This window comes from Epinephelus moara, chromosome 4 (genome assembly GCF_006386435.1).
Source record: "Epinephelus moara isolate mb chromosome 4, YSFRI_EMoa_1.0, whole genome shotgun sequence".
NCBI classification, from domain to species: Eukaryota; Metazoa; Chordata; class Actinopteri; order Perciformes; family Serranidae; genus Epinephelus; species Epinephelus moara.
In genome coordinates this window covers 7336187-7354464 of record NC_065509.1, presented here as the reverse complement: position 1 = coordinate 7354464, position 18278 = coordinate 7336187, and the positions used below count along the sequence as shown (strand labels likewise).

At 40.9% G+C, this 18278-nt stretch overlaps 2 protein-coding genes across 3 annotated transcripts in view; one reads left to right on the top strand and one right to left on the bottom strand.

Annotated features, from left to right (window-relative positions):
• The window catches only part of gfra3 (GDNF family receptor alpha 3), a 102111-nt gene extending 90885 nt beyond the window's left edge, over nucleotides 1-11226 (bottom strand). For both annotated transcript variants that reach the window (XR_007569830.1, XM_050042991.1), the window contains exon 1: nucleotides 10739-11226. Coding sequence is in view for 1 of the 2 variants with exons in the window: in XM_050042991.1 (XP_049898948.1) it covers nucleotides 10739-10778 (40 nt within the window). In the remaining variant the exon portion in view is untranslated. The remainder of the gene's footprint in view (nucleotides 1-10738) is intronic.
• spdl1 (spindle apparatus coiled-coil protein 1) overlaps nucleotides 1-16320 on the top strand; it is a 581008-nt gene extending 564688 nt beyond the window's left edge. Inside the window, exon 15 of the mRNA XM_050041882.1 lies at nucleotides 16286-16320. Coding sequence (XP_049897839.1) covers nucleotides 16286-16320 — 35 coding nt within the window. The remainder of the gene's footprint in view (nucleotides 1-16285) is intronic.
• Nucleotides 16321-18278: the final 1958 nt, after the last annotated feature.

Genomic DNA, 18278 nt, shown 5'->3' with positions numbered 1-18278 from the left:
TGCCACATTTAACATTTAGATTTAACTATTTAATATATTTCTAAGTTAACAAATATTGCTGTAAATGTGGTAAAAGGTGACGTTAAAAAATTCACAATACTTTTTTAAACATTGTTTGAAGCTAAATGTGGCAAAATGTTGATGTTATTTTCAGCGTGAGCCACTTTACAAACGGCACCCCATAGCGTTGTTCATCATGTCACCTTGTTTGCTGGGAGTTCATCAGCCTATTTTGTTCTAGTTTTGTACTTTGGTGATCGTACATCATTGTTAGCTGTTGTCCAGAGGGCTCTAGTTAAGCTAACGTTAACTTCTGGAGCTTATTAATTTATCTGTAATCGCAGACATAACAAAGGTTGGCAAATGTTAAGCTGAATGATTACTAACGGAGAGACACTCTTGGTAAAGATGGTAAAAAGGCCGTTATCCTTTTCTCATATTCTGAGCCAAAAACCTTAACTTCAGTGGCACTTCAACTTGTTGTCTTTGATGGCGACGGCAACGAGATGCGGTTCACAAGTGTACACTGTGACCTGTTTAGGTAGTTTAGGCCCTTTTGGTTACTTCTCAATGACATCTGATCGTTATGTCCCCAAAAATCATCAACTGCCTCCTGCGAAATGCCGTGTACTGTGACACCTGCCATAGCGCCTGGTCACTGAATGTTGATAATTTGTCCGAGGGGGGCGTGGCTTAGCCATAGGTCAATTATCCCAGCCAGTAGAGACTATGTCACAAATCTTCAAAAATCCAATATATCGTAAAGGTTTGCAGAATAATTTTACCCATAGACTGAATAAAAGTGGACGTGGCCATTGTGACATCACCCATTGGTTTGTGAAATACCATTCTTAAGCCTCCAGTTTGGCATTTTGACCATATCGTAGCTTGTTCCACAGCGATTTATAAAATGACTATATCGCTAACCATAAGTATAAATTGTCACTTAATTTTTTTTTCACTGGCATGTGACTCACTATGGCACTTTCTTGCTCTCTGCTATGGCTCTCCTCCTCTCACATACACACACACATACAAGGAAAGACTCACAAACAAGGTGTGTCACACACACTCCTCCACCCATCCACATCACTTCTCCTAAACGATGATATATAAGCAGGCAAGGCTTGTGTTTTTGTATCTGCAGGGCTCCAGACACTGACTATTTAGTGGTATTTAGCAACCATGGAGCCCCAGTGTGACATGCAAATATTACTAATATATGAACTGAAGAGCTGTTGGTGCGTTTCCAGCTCACAGAGAATCAATCCTCACAATTAAAGGCACTACGGTAACAGTTCTGCAAACATCTAACGTTCAACCAGAAGCTTCAAGTTCACAACCAAAACATCAACATTCAGCCTGAGATGAGGCAGATGCTTCATAATAAAAGCACCAGTGGTTGTGCTTTGATTTTTTTCAATTATAACATTACTCCATTTAACTTAATTTAGTATTTTATTAAACCATATTAAAGCAACACAATGAAGGATTGTGCTTTTTACCTCACGGGTCCCCCTACAGATGAAATTGTCTGTTACAACTGTGGCAAAAGTCTTTCTGCGCGTGCATTTGTTGACAAGCCAACGATACCGGTGAACTTCCTAAAGCTGGCCGTGTAATGCGCGATCATCATGTCTTCAGAACAGGTAAAATATACTTATAGCATTTTGTACATACATGATTAGGCCGATTGCTTTATTTATTTATTCATTTTCGAAACTCAGAAATGAGCTGCTTTCTGCATGTCAGGGCTGCCTTCAAGATTACTCTAGTTGACGACAACTACGCTTGTTACTGTGAGTAAGTGCGATAAAACCTCTGCCAGACAAGCCAATACTTTATCAATACATGTGATTAGCATGTAGACAGCCATATTTCAATCTGCTCTGTCGGCAGTCTCTCATTCACCACTATTATGATTTATGATCGCGGTCAACACAAGCACATCGCGCTCGCGGTGCTAACAGCAAACTGTTAAAGACAAACTAAAATGAAAGCTGTCTATATGTAGGCTAACACTTTATCTGAAGATGTACCTGAGGCAGCCGACCTGCAGACAGTGAGTCTCCTCAGTAGAGGGTAACAGCAGTAACAGCGCCAGGTCACCATCAGTCGGGCATCCCTCCTCCGCTTTCCGCTCTCACCAGCGTGTGAAAGCCGGGCCAATATTAATCCTTGTTCGAGCTCTTGTTTTATCACTCTCCCATTTTCGTTTCTTTGTCTCCTCGGACAACACCTTCACCTTCTTCCTTTTCTTTGTCGCTTCAGCCATGACAATCATGTCTAACTTTGTTCACCTCGGTTCGGCTACGCTACTCCAAAGAGAGGAGGGGGATATGACGTATGCCGTAAAGCAGCCAAATTTTGTAGTCCTTTTTGTGTCCGGGTTCCTACCCGAACCCTGAAACTGCATAGAACCAGTGCAAGTGAAACAGACGCTCTCAAGCAATGACGGAGGTGTCATCCAACCTATTGTGAGTTGATGTACCATCACAGGGATCTTGGATATATATTTTGGGTCCATGTCATTGGTCCGACAGCCCATTAGTCCGACGTCCCGTTGTTCCAATATGTGATTATTACTGTATTTGTGTACCATAGAGGATCAGCAAACGCAACAAAAGTAGGCTACTGGTTGAGATACAAGTGTCATAGAGAGGAGAGAATGAAACACCATAACCTCCTGTTATTAACTCTGGGGTCCGGGTTGCGTGGGGAGCTCTCCGCGGTGCTGAACGGCTCCCGACGGGCGTATTTCTGCCTTGATGGTGCGCCGCGACCGGCTCTGGGTCAGCTGGGAAAGGCTTGAGGTGAAGCAGGCTCACGGCTTATGTGTTTGCCACTTTCTTTTTCATTTTAACCCACACCATGATCTTTTCCTGACCCTAACCAAGTGGTTTTTGTGCCTAAACCTAACCAGACCTTAACCACAGGGCATCATGATGATTTCGGAACAACAGGACTTCGGAACAATGGGTTTAATATGGTTGGAACAATGGGATGTCGGACCAATGGGCAGTTCCCATTGGATATATATTTTGAGGGCTCAAAAACTCCATTGTTTTGCTTTAAAACAGTACTTAACTTAATTATTTGACAGTAGCTACTTTATTTATTTAATAATTTTGTATTTTAGTAGTCCACAGTACTCTAGAGGAAATGTCAAAATATCATATATATCGTGTATTGCAATATAGCCTAAGAATATTTCAATATTATTTTTGAGCCATATCGCCTAGCCATAATCATGCTGTACTGAGGAGAAGACGACTTGAAACTAGTGATTGAGACTATGAACTCATTAGAAAGTTCAGGTTTAAGGCACTTCAGCATTGGCTTTAATTTTCAGATGTAGAGATAACCTCTTGGCTGTGCCACCTCTAGTGTGACTAGACCTTCAGAAAATAACTCTGACGATGCCCTTGTGATGACATCGGGGTTATCTCACTTTGTTCTCAGAGACTGAAAATGTTAACAGAAAGCTTGCATTACAAACTGGAGAAAAACAGAACTCATGTATTTCTAAATTCACTACTTTATTAAAACTATTTCAAACTTTAACTCTGAGGCCTCATTTACACCGCAAGCGATCCACAAGCATTGCGGCAGCACATGTGTATTCACACCAAAACCGAACAGACGTGTTGCGCAGCGGCCGCTGCTGTTCCGTCAAAATACAAACCACACCCGAACAGTTGGTGGCGGTAGTGTACCGTGTTTGCAAATCTCCAATAAACCCCAAAGAAGAAGAAGTGAGTTCTGACCCAAAGCCCAGGGTGGGCAGGTTCACGTGCCAGTGATTATTCCAATGTTGGAGAATTAATATTTATATTAGCACTACAAATGGGTAAGTACGTGAAACATGTGCCTGTCAGGTCTCGCTTGGTCAAGGGGGAGATGTCTACGGTGGCTGAGAGAGGTCTCAACACACGCAAACTTGTGTTTTTTGTTGTCGTGTTTTTGACTCGAGCAGTGCGTAGAACTGGTGCGGTGTGAATGCTCTAACCTGTTAACATGCTCGCCGAAATGAAAACGAGAGTAAACAGCGACCGTTTGCTTGCGGTGTAAATGAGACCCTCTCCACACACTCCTACTACCTGACTTTTCGACAAGCAGAGGTGTTGTGGCTCCAGCAGCACTTATAAAAGCCATTGTTTCTAGCAAAGACGATGGAGAACAGGTGTTCTTCTTCGGCACTCGTCCTCGGCACCGACTGACGCATGTATACTGCCCCCGTCAGTTCCAACAGGAATCGAGACGGCCTGCTGAGGGCAAAGTTGTATCCGGTACCATAAGTACCGGAAAAAAACAGGTACCTACGTATTTTTTGCGTGTTGGTCTCGACTTGGTACCAAAGTATCGGTTCTTATGACAACCCTACTATAGACTCATATAAAAGTAACCCATCTCAGTCGTCATTTATGACGCGCTGTGTGGTGGTGTATTTATCCCGAGAGTCCTTTGCAGCCCCAAGCCAAACAGTGACCAAATGAGGTCGGGACTTTTTTAAAAGGTATCGACCAGGTAGTAGCAGCACACATCAAAGACAAAGCTACAAAAATCGTAGACACAGTGCCGAAAAGAAAGCAAAAAGCAAATATAGCATGGCAAAACATCAAGTGGACAACGTAAGTTCCAAAACAAGTGAATCTGGGGTTGGCTTTCACCTCACTTTTGCTGGCAAGCTCTGAAGGAGCAACAAAGAGTTCCTGTGGTTAGCTTAGTTAGCATGCTTAAGTACTGGCTTTTCCATTAAAACAAATGTAACGTAATTACAATATTACAGCAAATTGCAGTGTGCGTACAAGGGGAGGCAGGGCCAAGTTTGAAAGTTGTGTTTACAAACAGTAACAGTAATTCCTGTATACTGTGCCTGTAAATTGCGAAAAGGCTAGTATAAAATCTTATTTTTTTAAATATAGTCATGCATGAAGACGTAAAGATCTAATTTTAAGTTGAAAGTAAAACATCTTTAGGTATTCACAGTTTAACATTCAAAAACTCAACTAATCTTCTTGCGTTGGTGTATCTTGATTTACCTGAGATGATTCAGATGTTGCTAAATTCTGATTGGTCACTGGGAATATGTGACATAACAGAGCCCCGTCCACTTCACACCAGTGAAAAGAGCCTGGACAAAATGCCAGTCAAAAATGTCTCAATTTAAAAAACCAAACCTGTTCAAACTTTGGCCGAAAATATCACTTTATGTAGGACCCTATCACTGTGAGTCAGAGGCTTATTCGCTTTACAGGGAACCAAACTGGGAAAAATGTATGTTAAGGGGTTATGATCTGAAGGAGAAGGTAAAAATTCCCTGTGGGCAGCTTCACTCCAAAGGATCAGTATCAGTATAGGTCTTCAAAAAGCCACTAGTGGTGTCTAGGCAGAATGAGCCCTGTCACGCACCCTCCCACCCCTAAAAATACACACAAACATGCACACCTGCCTGCGCACCGATAAGACGTCAACCACCACCGCTCCAAATGTGTTTGCACACCGGCGTCGGTTGACTGCACTTCCTCATTGAACGACTTGAACAATTTATTCTGACGCGCCACTGAATCCGAGGGGGAATTTAGATTGAGATTGGAAAAAAAAAAGGAAAATCAGACACGACCTGAAAGCCTTGAGGGAGAGAGAGGAGGGGGGACGGGATAAACCTGAGGCGCAGAGACAGGGAGATATATGAGCCTGTCACTCAACATTACAGTGTCACTACAAGCTGGACAATCATTAACACGGCTAATGAACACAGCGGGGCCGTGCTGCAGTACAGGCTGCACTCACATAAAGCCACTGTGGGGGAATTTCATTAGTCCTGCTACAGCAGTGATATAATCCACTGATTCCCAACCACAGGGTACATCTGCTGTTACCAGGGGTACCTGAGGGGATGTGGAGTGGCTCAGTGAATATGAAAAATTGAAAAAGTAGAAATGATGATTTGATAATACATATCCACGTGTGTTTCCAGGGAGGGAAATAAACACACAAAAATGCTTTGAATGTGGTGTGATCCTCAGTATAGTCTTTGTCTCAATAATTTACCAACTGTATTAGCAGCCCAGCCACCACAAGAAAGTGTTGGCATACTATGTTTCTGCAATTCATGAATTCATTACATTGGTACAATCATATCAACATTTTTAAAGTGATGTAGTATATGAGCTGACTTTCGGGAGGTGTAGGAGAGGTGGATGGTGTGGCCCCTGCCAAGCTGCAGACCACTGTTTGAGACCAATAAACTAAACTAAACTGGTTGTGATTTAACGAGTCACTTCTGCGTTTCCAACAGCACAAAAAACCGCTGATTTTATTGAGACATTGCTGCCTTTCCTTTGAGACATGAAAAGCCGTTGTTTTTCACCGAGACATCGCTGCTGGGATTGTGCTCTCAAACAAGCAACCCTGTCTCCTAGGACTTCGCTCATATGTTAAAAAACTGCTTCCTTAATTTCATCATTGTGGCAATATAATCGCTGCGTGGATTATGTTCAGAGACAACATTTCTTTCATGTTCCAATACACTACGTTCATGCACTGCATAGGCATCAGAATGAGGTGGTTGGCAAGGAAGGCAGGTGTGCAAAGTGCAGGATCTTGACATCCGAACCTCCGATTCACATTCAGACTCCTGTCTTAGGTTGAGGCAACAGAAGCACTTTGGTTAAGGTCAGGCCAGCTGTTATGAAATATGGGCAGGGGGACAACATTTTCAAAAGTGGGCCTCTAAGCCACACCTGTGGGGGAGGGGGAGAAATGACGATATAAACATCACCATGCAAAATTTGATATGTCCTGTGAATATAATCCAGTCAATCATATTTCCATGTGTATTTTGTCTTTTCTCTGTGTTTAGACCTTATTTTCTTATTCTGAAAAGCAGAGGAAGTCACATGTCTGTCCTGGGCTGAGAAAAATGCCCTCCAATGAATGATGATTGATGATTAGAGAAAAGTCAAATCAAACATTGATTGATGAAGTTATTGCATGGTATTAAATCACAAGATCAAATCATGAGTGAACCAATAATTTGTTTTTTCATTTATCAGTCTTGAGGCTACTTTAATCATGTATCAGTTAAACTATGTGCAGAACTAAAATAGTGTAGAGAGTATATGGCTGTTAACTCTATGTTTTCCAGTCATCCCCAATTTATGTAATACCAAGACTGTTCAGGGACCCCAGTATGCAGTAATATTTCAGTGGCACTTCTGAGTTTTGCGCATCGCGTACCTGACCCATGTCAGATGGACCGCACCATTTCACAACACCTGTGTGGGCGGGAGCATCTGATGGATGTTGAAATGTGTGTCAGTGCTAAAAAATAAATGTATTTATCATGTAAAAACATTTAGCTTGTATCATTAATGATATAAGTCAGTAAGTAAATTGTTGTACTTGATCCCATTTAAGGGTCAACCATAGAACTTTTTTATGGGCCCTCCCCCTTGGCCTTGGGCCGGGGTCATCAGGACCCTTTGACCCCCAAACAATGCCAGCATTTTTTTCAGGGTTTTGGCTTATTAGTCTGACTGTTAAGACATGCCTCAATTGTCCAACGGACCTGAATCAGTTTTAACACTTTCTAAGTTGTCAAAGTATAATTGCCAAGAATATCAAAATCACTGCAAATAAATGTGCTCTGAACCCACAGAAAGTGAAACCAATCCTACAAAGGAATCTTTCCATATCCCATATTACAGATTTAATTCTATGTATAGACATGTATTAATAGAATTAAAGACACTGAGTAAAGTGTTGTAACTGAAGTCCACATCTGAGAAGGAGTGAAGGCAGTTTTGGCACATAAAGTCATCTGAAACTGAAACTGATTGGTCATCCTGTTAGACTCCACCTTTTTAGTAATGTCAGGTGACTTCCCCCTGTGCTCCGTCAGCTCTTGTCCTGTTTTTGTCTTAACGCCAGGCTTAAAGAAATAAAAACAACAGCAGCCAGACATGGGCGTGCCCTGTTGAAGCACTACTAGTGAGCGCTCAGAATCTGATTTTAAAAAACAACCTGAAAAGAAGAAGGCTGAACTCTGAACATAGCACCAGATTTTAAATTTGCACTCAAATTTTGTTTTATGCTTATACATTTCTCCCTGTTTAACCTGGACATTGATTACAAATTAAATCAGTTTCATACGTGTGTCTCTAACAAACTTCCAATGGTTTCTACCCACAATGTGTGGAATATGTTGACCAATCCGCTGCTGTTATCTAATCTTCAGGCCTTAGAATGATTTGCATAAGTTCTTTGCATGTTGCATGTTTGCAAATTCTTTATTGTCAGTGACAAGAAAGGTTTTTGGCCCACTGACCTGGGTGCGACAGACTTGCGTTCCCTCTACATTTTATGATCTTCAGTAACAAGTATCAAGCAGTTTGTTTTCGTGCTGTTCAGTCAGGATCACTCCCAACATCAAAGAGGTATGCATCGCTCTCTATCTCTTTGTCCAGCTTTGATCTGTTCACTGACCCATACTTACTATCAATACAGTATGTAATAAAATACGGAATAAAGAGCCATGCACTCTTGCTAAAATGTCCTTTTAGCTCTTTAGCTAAAACTGCCTTCACACTTGTCCATGACAACACAAACTCCACCGTATCGCACCACAAAATGGTTGTTTTAGGATCTGACCACAACCCAGCATTGTGCCACAAACAATAGAGAAGTTCTGTTCGAGTACATTTATGGTGCTGTAAAAAAAGCCCCCCTTTTTCTCTCTGTTTTCTTTTCATTCACAAGCTTTGAGTGGCCACACACAGGCTCCTGCACACACTAACCCTATACAAAGCACACACACAGACAAAGGAATAAACTGAACAAGGTCGTCGTCAGGACAGTACCACGCTCACAGCCAGCAGCAGGTCCGTTCCTTACAAAGTCGTCAACACAAAGCAGCATAAACATCAATACCAGATGGTATATTCAAAAATGTAAAGAAAGCCCAATTTTGCATTTGGTTTAAGATTTTGAACTTTCTGAGAAAAGCGTTCCTGTGTGTGTTTAAGAAACCATTTCATGCAACGATCAAGGTATTTTCAGTCTTCCTTTTAAAAAAAATTATTTTTAACCATGCCCATTAATAATACTGTTCCTACAAATTAAGGAAGAATTGAAGCGTTCTCTCCACATCATAAAGCAGTCACGACTCTATCAGGGAGGATAGTCCTCATTAAAAAACAATCGATGGAATAAAATGAAACATTTTGCAAACTGTACTGTAGGTCCAAAACAAGGCCTAGTGGTTCAACTGCATATAAAACATTTACTGTAAACAGATATAAAGAAACTTGATAAAAAATAATGCCCTATAAAGGTTCTCTAATAAGCAAAAAAAATATCTCTGGAGCTGTAAAGAGATCCATAAGGGCGTATAAACTGCGCTACTACTGTAGGTCCGAAACAAGGTTTAGTGGTTCTAGAATATCTGAATAGATAGCCTATTAGAAACTTGATAGGAATGTTCTTTACTTACAACAACCAAGAAAAAAAACATCTCTGGGACTGTAAAGAGCTCCGTAAGGGCGCATAAACTGTAAACACAACAGGAAAAACATCTCTTCATGTCGTCACGGTCTCTTTGTCCTTGTATACACACATCCAAACTATGGGCCCCTAAAATAAATGTATTTCATGCCCCAGTATTTTCCAAAGTTAGCCAAGATAAAGTCGTTCAACATCTTAAAATCTCTTTGGGGATCACATTTTTGGACACTCTTATAGCCTACTTATATCTATACAGGCATATGTAGAAAAACAGCTATATATACATATGTATACACACACACACACACACACACACACACATACATATAGTAGTTTGTATGCATTTTCTGTTCATTGGCCCTTATTGTTTTCTGGAACTTATAAAGCCTAGTCATATCTATACAGACATATACTTATATCCTATAGGCTATATTAACTGTTTTTGTACTTTTCATGCCTTTTTTCATCTGAAAATTTCATAATTTTATTCTGCCAATAGAGTGAAATCAAATAAAATGGGACAAATATGGCTTTAAAAATGCATTATTTCAGAACTGTCATGAATCTGTAAGCTAATTTTATGTTTAAAATGTTGTAAAATGTCCTTTATAGGCTGTTTTACTATGACAAATCAGAGGGATTCTTCAAGCTTCCATAAATCTATAACAAAAACACCCCAAACAATAAAAAACAGCTGTCTTTCTGAGGCTCTGACAGTCTTTCAGTCAGCATGTTTCTGTCATCATTTGAAAGTTTCCGTGCAGTGCTCGGAGCTGGAAGGGCGTAGCCTAGTGGCGCTTTGGATAAAGAAATAGCTGAGATTTAATATCTTGCTTGAACTCAGAGCACAGGACCGCAGCCAAACACTGATATATTGGGACAATATTATACTTGGGGATTTAAATGGTCATAAGATTTCTTTTCACTGTGCTTAAAAGTTAGGAGGAAATAAAACACTCTTCTTTCCATCCCCGTGGCACCAAGAGCGTGAAATTGACCAAAGGAGCCACAAAAAAGGCAACTGAGAGTAATGGGAGTAGATAACAACAAGATGCAGACACATCTCTCTTTACTTTGGAGCAAAATGTGAGGCTACAAATGAAGTGCGACTCTCCATCCTCATCTTATCTAACTTGCGAGTCAAGGAGACAAAGACTGTGATTTTTGCGCGTCACCAAAAACATTAAATCCTTCCTTCTTTTTATTGTAATAGTGAAATTAGTGAACGTACCTGAGAAGAAAAGAGCGAGCACAGTCCCGAGGAGAATCATGTTTGCTGTGTTCGGGACACGGGGGGGTAAAACGGGGATGTGGGACGGGACTTGGTGCGTTCTCGGCTGGTCCAGCAGCACCGCTGTGCGCCCCGCAGACAGACACCCAGCCTGCCTGCCGCTACATTCACCACACTGACACTATCCGTCCGACCTTTTGTTTCACTGCCTGCGACGGTAAAAGTCGCTCAAGTTTCAAATCCCCAGATAGAAGGAAGGAGAAGCCTCGGAGGAATGTGTCGGAGCAAAGTACGCGCCGGAGAGGCAGCCTCTGAGTGGTGAGAGTGTGCCAAGGCTCCAGAATCACACCGCGCGGCTTGGGGGAATCAACTACTGGATGGCAGAGATGTCAAGCGTCACTGGGCTGTAGCTCTGCCCGCGGACAGTCATCACGGCGCGGCTCCGCTGTTGAGGGGGTCCCGGTACATTCTGCGATCATGATGCTGACAGACAGAGGAGGCTGAGGTTATTAACTGGTGATATCCCTCCTCCTCCTCCTCCTCCTCCTCCTACTTCCCTCCTCCTCCTTCTCCTCAGATCATCATCATCACCATCATCACCTTTAGGGACAGTGGGGATGAAAATAGGGCTGTAGCTACTGAGGTCATTATAACTAAGCAGCAAGCAAGATATTTTATTTACTTTTTTTTTTTTTTTTTTTTTTTTTTTTTTTTACATTCCTGTAATCTGAAAAACTTTCCAGTTGATGCAAACCAAGTAGCATTTGAAATCTGCACCCGAGAGCAAAAAAATATTCTGACCCTACTGCTAAAACCCCAAATATTTTGAGTTGTTATAGATTGTTGCCACTAACCCAAAGATTAGATTGGTCTTTCTCAATGATTTGGCTGCAAATTGGAGTAATATGTTTAATGTTTTGCTCACTATATCATGCTTCTACACCACAACAACATCAGTGAAGTCTAAATCTCTTACAAAGATAAGCAGTGTAGTGAAAAGCACCATAGTTCTTATTTTTCATCTAAATTATATTATGAATATATATTAATTATGAAACACACAACGAAGTGTGCGCGTTTTTAACAACTAATTTATGGTCATTACTTGCACAAAGTGGTTATTTTGGCAGCAACACAGTAACGTTTCAACAAATGCGCATTATCTTCATATTTTGTAAATGAATAAATCAAACTTTTCTTGTGATAAACACCTCACCCCAACATCACTCAGTCTCGTCATTTAAAGCTGCACTATAATCAAAATGTTTCATATATTTTTTATCATAAGAATTGATCAAATGACTCAATGTAAAATGAAAGGTGTTGCTCGTAATGACAAACTTGCAGAGGATTACCACTCGACTTCAGTTCCCTTCAGCACAGTGGAGCGTTTGAACAGCCTGCTCTCACACCCAGGGCATCAAAATTCACTGCTCGGGCAGAGTTACCCTCGGGACACCCTTTAGTATGTGTGTATGAGATGCACCAGGCTCCGTCATTGTTAGACATTCAGAGCTATTGATGTGGTAGAAAGAGTGCAAAAGTAGTCTGGTGGGATGTGTCGAGCAAGCACAGGACCCAATACATTTTCACTCTGACCTCGCCACATATAAGCACGGTCTCACTCTGGAGTCGTCGAAATCCGGCGCTTGGGCAGTGGCTTGCTGCATCAGAAACCAATGAAAAAAGGCAACCTTTAACGTGGGCATTATACGCGGTCAGTTGCCATTATAGTTTAATGGCGCTTGGCAACTACAGGGGGAAATGGGTTGGGACAAGGATGAAAGTTAAAGCGGCGAAAGTCCAAGTGGGGCAGGCGGGAGGGGCAGTGGATGGATCCAACAACCATCGTCTTTCACCCAAGAGAGCGGTGTTTGTGTCCAGTAAGATTCTAAAGCCAAACCCTGTTCTATTTTCCTAATCCTAACTACTTCTTTTTGTTGCCTAAACCCAACCATGTGTGTTATTGAAGGGGGAAAAAATTCAGTTTGCGGCTTTGTACCAACGTAGTGCATTTATTTTGAAAGAGACTGTAAAAGAGACCTTTCCCGTAAAAACAGAAGTAATCTTGAAAGAAGACAAAGCATGTAACAGGCAAAACTTGACACAGTGTCCCAGAATGTCAACAACCAACGTACCCAGGGTACCTTGCATGTCGTATGTGAACGTGAAAAGCCCATTACCAAACATCTACTGTATATGTGACGAGGCTGGAGTGAGAATGTGTTGCACATATCAATGTTTGGTCATGGACTTTCCACGTTCTGGGACGTCGTGTCAACTTCAGCCTGTTACATGCATTGTCTGTTTTAAAGATACACTTAAGTTTTCACAGAAAATGTAGAGTTTGCATAGTCTCTTCAAAATAAACACACTATGTTGGTACAACACTGCAAATTTACATTTTTTGCTTCACCAACAAATGCGCATGGTTACATTTAGCCAACATACACACACATGGTTGGGTTTAGGAAAAAATAACAGGGTCTGGCCTTAGAATCTTACGAGAAGCAAACACCACCCTCCCAGGTGAAAGTCAACGATTGTTGAACCCATCCATCACCCCTCACACCCCCCCGCCCTTGTTGGACTTCTGCCACCTTAACTTTCGTTGTTGTTCCACTGTGTTTCCTCCTGATGCTGCTGGGTGCTGTTAAACAGCAACAGTGACTGGCCATGTATCAGGCTGACATGAAAGGACAGCTTCTTTCATCAGTGTCTGGCGCCAGAGCTCACTGATCAAGCGCCATTTTTTGACGACTTCAGAGTGAGACCAGGCTGTAGGACGAAGAGACCAGGGTTTGTGTCCTGTGTGATACTAAAAGTCAACATTGAGCTATTTTGTTACATCAGTTGTGAGTCACGTGAGCCCTTAGTCACATCAACCACAATCATTTCCTAACCCTACCCAAGTAGTTTTGTTGCCTAACCCTAACTGCCGATCCTGTCTTAGTGAATATATCCTCATACAATGGTTCATATGATAAGTGTTGTGCTAGTTACTGAAAAGTAGTAACTAGTTACCGTTACTAGTTACTTCATTAAAAAGTAACTCAGTTAGTCACAGCATGACCTTGACGCAAGCGCACTAGTGTCATCTATACTCTGAGTACGTCCTGGCTGTAGATGACTGACGCTAGAGGGCACTAGTTGCTTTTCTTTTTTGCAGTGTAGTTTTTCTAAGCCACAAAGAAGACAACGTTGCTAAGAAGGATCATGTTTCGGGAAACTCAGCCCTGCAGCCCAAAACATTTCTTAACTGTATTGGCCCGTAGCTACATCGCCTTAGTGACAGCAGATGGAGTTTAACCAAGGGACTGTTAGACTACAACTTGACAAAACAATTGAACAGTATAGGAAACATGCAACCGTCTTCTACAGTGGAGTCACTCGCTGTCAGGCAGCTAAATGTTTTACAACTAAGGTAACATTACTTGGATACAAATATGGAAAGTGAGCTAAAGAGAACATTTGAAGAGCTACATGATGGTGTCGAGTCTGTCGCCCACTGCAGACATTGTCTGTCCACAACAAAAGCTTCCTCGGGATAACAATGGATATCACGTCGCTGGATATAACGTTACTGGGACTAAAAATCTGCAGAAGCGCTACTGCTTAATGTAACGTTACATCACTGTGGTGAGGCCAGCAGGTCGACAGTGACTTCAGAGATGGTGAGAGACGTGTTTCATTAAGATGCTCTGGTAAGAATTGTTCATATACCTCTATCTGACTTGACTATCTTTCATTGTTTAGGGCTAAAATGTTTTAGTGAAAGGGAACTTCAGTTTGTGAAGGAATACTGCATGCTGTGCACCGTTTTAAAACCTGGCCAAAAATAACGGTGTAACGTACCGTTTGGTAACGGTAACTGAGTTACTGAATTTAAAAACTAACGCGTTAGAGTATTAGTTACTGCCAAAACTAACGGCGTTACTGTAACGTGTTACTAATAACACGTTATTAGTAACACGTTACAGTAACACCAACACTGCATATGATATCCTACGAGAATGCACACACAAGGGTTCATCTGATATTTTACGAATTAGTGCCCCACAATTGATGTAAAGTTATGTAATTAACATAAAGTTAAGGAGGTTTAGTCTAGGCAAGTAAAGTTACTGTGGTTAGATTTAGAAGAAAAAGAAAAGAAGCAAGGTGAGGATGTAACTTAAAATGACTCAAAGTTCACACGATTCCAAATGCCAGTCTCTGGGGAAAAGTCCTGTGTTTTGTGACCTTCCATTACCCCAGCCTGCCTCTTAACTCAATCACCTGGGACTGCTTCTGCTTCCCTCTTTACTGCTGTCAGCGCATTGTTCATGTGATCACAGCCTTCCAAAATAAGTGGGTTAATGCAGATTAATGCAATAAGGGCTCATCATTATGTAGGTAATGTATGAATTTTGGTGCAGTACTTTTCATAGTAAAACGTGTGAATGGTGCATGACAACAGCTTGCATGAGTTGACTTACCACCGACCCTTTTCTGTTAATCATAAAAGGCTTCCCCCTGGTGTCATTATAACAGTTCTGGTGGTTCCTGCCCAAGTGTCAAAATATGAAGAGTAGTGATCAGATCATGTTTGTTTTAGCATCTTTCAGCACATTGTTTTGGTTGTACAGCTTGAAACTTCACTGTTTTGGTTCACTCTCATCTCTCTCATCAACCCCATCTCCAGCAGCAGCTGTTTCACTGAAAGAGCTCTGATAAAATCACTGTACACTACCTGCTCAACAGCAACAGACACAGTTTGAGACTAGCTGGTGAACATAGTGGAGCATTTAGCAGCTAAAGAGAGATATTTTTCGAAAGAGTTGGTGGAGACTAAAAATAGAGCTGAAAGATGAGTGAATATTGGACATAGATTGTGCTTACTGTGTTCTGTATCAGTTGGGTGTGTGAAGAGTGCTCCAGGAATGAGTCCTGAAACCCAGACATGAGCGAGCATTTTTGCACTCCCGGTTCCCTCATCTTAAAGTGAGTGGGTTTTTGGTTAGATACCTAAAATAAGGTCTGAAGAGACGTTTTGTCCTATGGCATAAAATATGTCACTTAATACCCCACGCATTGATTTTTATGTATCTTTAAAAAGGCGGTTGCAAACAAGTGGTTAAATGAGACTATAGAACATCATCACGCGGAACACGGGTTTACAGCCTCGTTGTGGGAGGGCTGTTTAGTCATGTGACAGTGTGTAGTTTATTTATAACCTTAACGTTAGCTTTTTACTTCTGGTGATTGCATTTGGGCTTCAAAAATCCTAAAAGTGCTGTTCATTTGTGAAATTATCTTGCTGAATAAAACATGTAACTACTATAAAAGTTTGCCACAGAGCTTATTTTCTGCAATCCAATGGAAAAATCCCACAGGTTTTTCAATGAGGGAACCAAGGTGACACGAACTTCTGCATCAGCCTACAGAAAAACATCATCCCCAGAGCACTCTGTAAAAGCAACTGTTTACATTAGCCATATCAACATTTATGGTAATGTGTCAGCATTGTATAATACAATGCAATTGCTTTGTTGCTACCAAGTGGACAAAGAAGAAAGAAAGACATTCACAGCATCAACTGAAAAAAGAGAACTGCTATAAGCCTAGTCCTCAATACAAATGACATTAAACATCGCTGAATTTGATAGTTACAGAAGCTTTGTGTCAAAAACAACAAATAACTACCAAAAGCTATCACACTGAAACAAAATAATACTAACTTACTCAAACACTAACTCAAAACATAATGAAAATAAAAGCACGACTAGCTATTTGTGCGAAATATAGATATTGCTGAGTACACAAGCTGTGGTTGCCGCTGTTTGATAATAATGTAGCTAGAATTTCACTAATAACTTTGTTGAAAAAAAAAAACACGAGTGGGACATGTATTATAGTTAGTTTATGTGGAGAGTTGGCATTTGTATTTGTTAAAATCTAAAGGATGGATGCAGATATTCTCTGCTGTGATGCCTTCCTTCTGCAGCTTTAGGAGACAGGCCATCCTCCCATAATACCTTTCTGCTGTCTTCTTCTTCTGTCACACATCCTGCAGTTAAAGCTTAATTCGGACGGAACACCAAATTACGACATAATCAAATAACCTTCTTGCTGTTGTGCAAAAGTTCACTTTATCTCTATGCAACATAATCATGTTTCAGTATTGTGTCAACTGGATGTGATTTAGCTTAGAGTGTTCAATTGATGCTTCATTTTTCACTGACTGCAGACACATATTAATTCCCCAGAGTAATATCTTAGAAATACACACTGAATGCACATACAGGAATATGAGGACCAATTTGAATGGCCTCAGGTGACAAGAATATGGTAGAAACCATTAAAGGAAGCAAATTTAGGAGGATTATGCAATAATACAATATTTCCCCTCGTGTAGCCTTCAGAGTTATTTTGTCGGTCTGAAGCAGTGGAGTACAAAGTGGGGTCATTTAGAGGGCTGCAGGGGCTCCACCTGTTAAACCACTGTAGCATCACTTTCATTTCATTTGCACATAAGACCACAGAATAACAAACGAATGACACTCTCACTGCCTGCAGTATGAAAACGTCTCTACATAGTAAAACCAATTCATGTGTCTATCTCTTGTGAAGTTCCTGCACTTTTAACAGACTAGGATCAGCTCCAGACTCTTAAAAAAGAAAGATAAGTTATTTAATTGAAGTAATATCTTTTGTTCTTTTAATTATTCATACTAATCTTTATTTGAGGTTCTGTATTTTTATCTGTACCGCTGCTGAAATTTTCCATATCTTTATCAGCACCAGTGCAGTCTGCTGTATGGGTGAAATGCTTACTTTGCATTTTAGAGACATTCAAAATGGATATAACTGAATTTGTTAACATGTGTCCCAAATTAATTGTGGGATCCTGATCTCAAGTCAAATATATGCTTGTAACAAGGAGCCCACCTAACATAAAAAATGAAAGAAAGCTGTACATGCTTATCACCAATTTACAAACAGAAAAAAAAAGGAAAAGAAAAAGGGTACAAATTCCAAACATTTTGCCAAGGCTTAAAGTTATACATATTTAAGGGCAGGGCTGCTTGAGTGACAGGCTGTCTTCAAGGCGTTGCTACAGATTCAGTCCACTCCTCATTCCTCCACAGCTCCAACCTCTTGTTAGAGTATGATCACTTCTGACTCCAAAACATCCAAGATGGCAACAGTCGAAATGCTGAACTCGAGGCTTCGAAACAGGAGTTCACAACCAATGAGTGACGTTATAGTAGCTACTTCTATTATTTTTACAGTCTATTGCTGCAGTCTGATTGCTTCAGACAAAGGACTCGTCTCTGTACTTGTTTTATTAGATCTTAGTGCGGCGTTTGACACTATTGACCAAAGGTTCTGCACTAAGCTGGTTTAAATCTTATTTATCTGATCGTTTTCAGTTTGTTCACGTTCATAATGAGTCATCCTTACGTACTAAAGTTTGTTTTGGAGTTCCGCAAGGTTCTGTGCTCGGACCAATCCTATTTACTCTATATATGCTTCCTTTAGGTAACATCATCAGAAA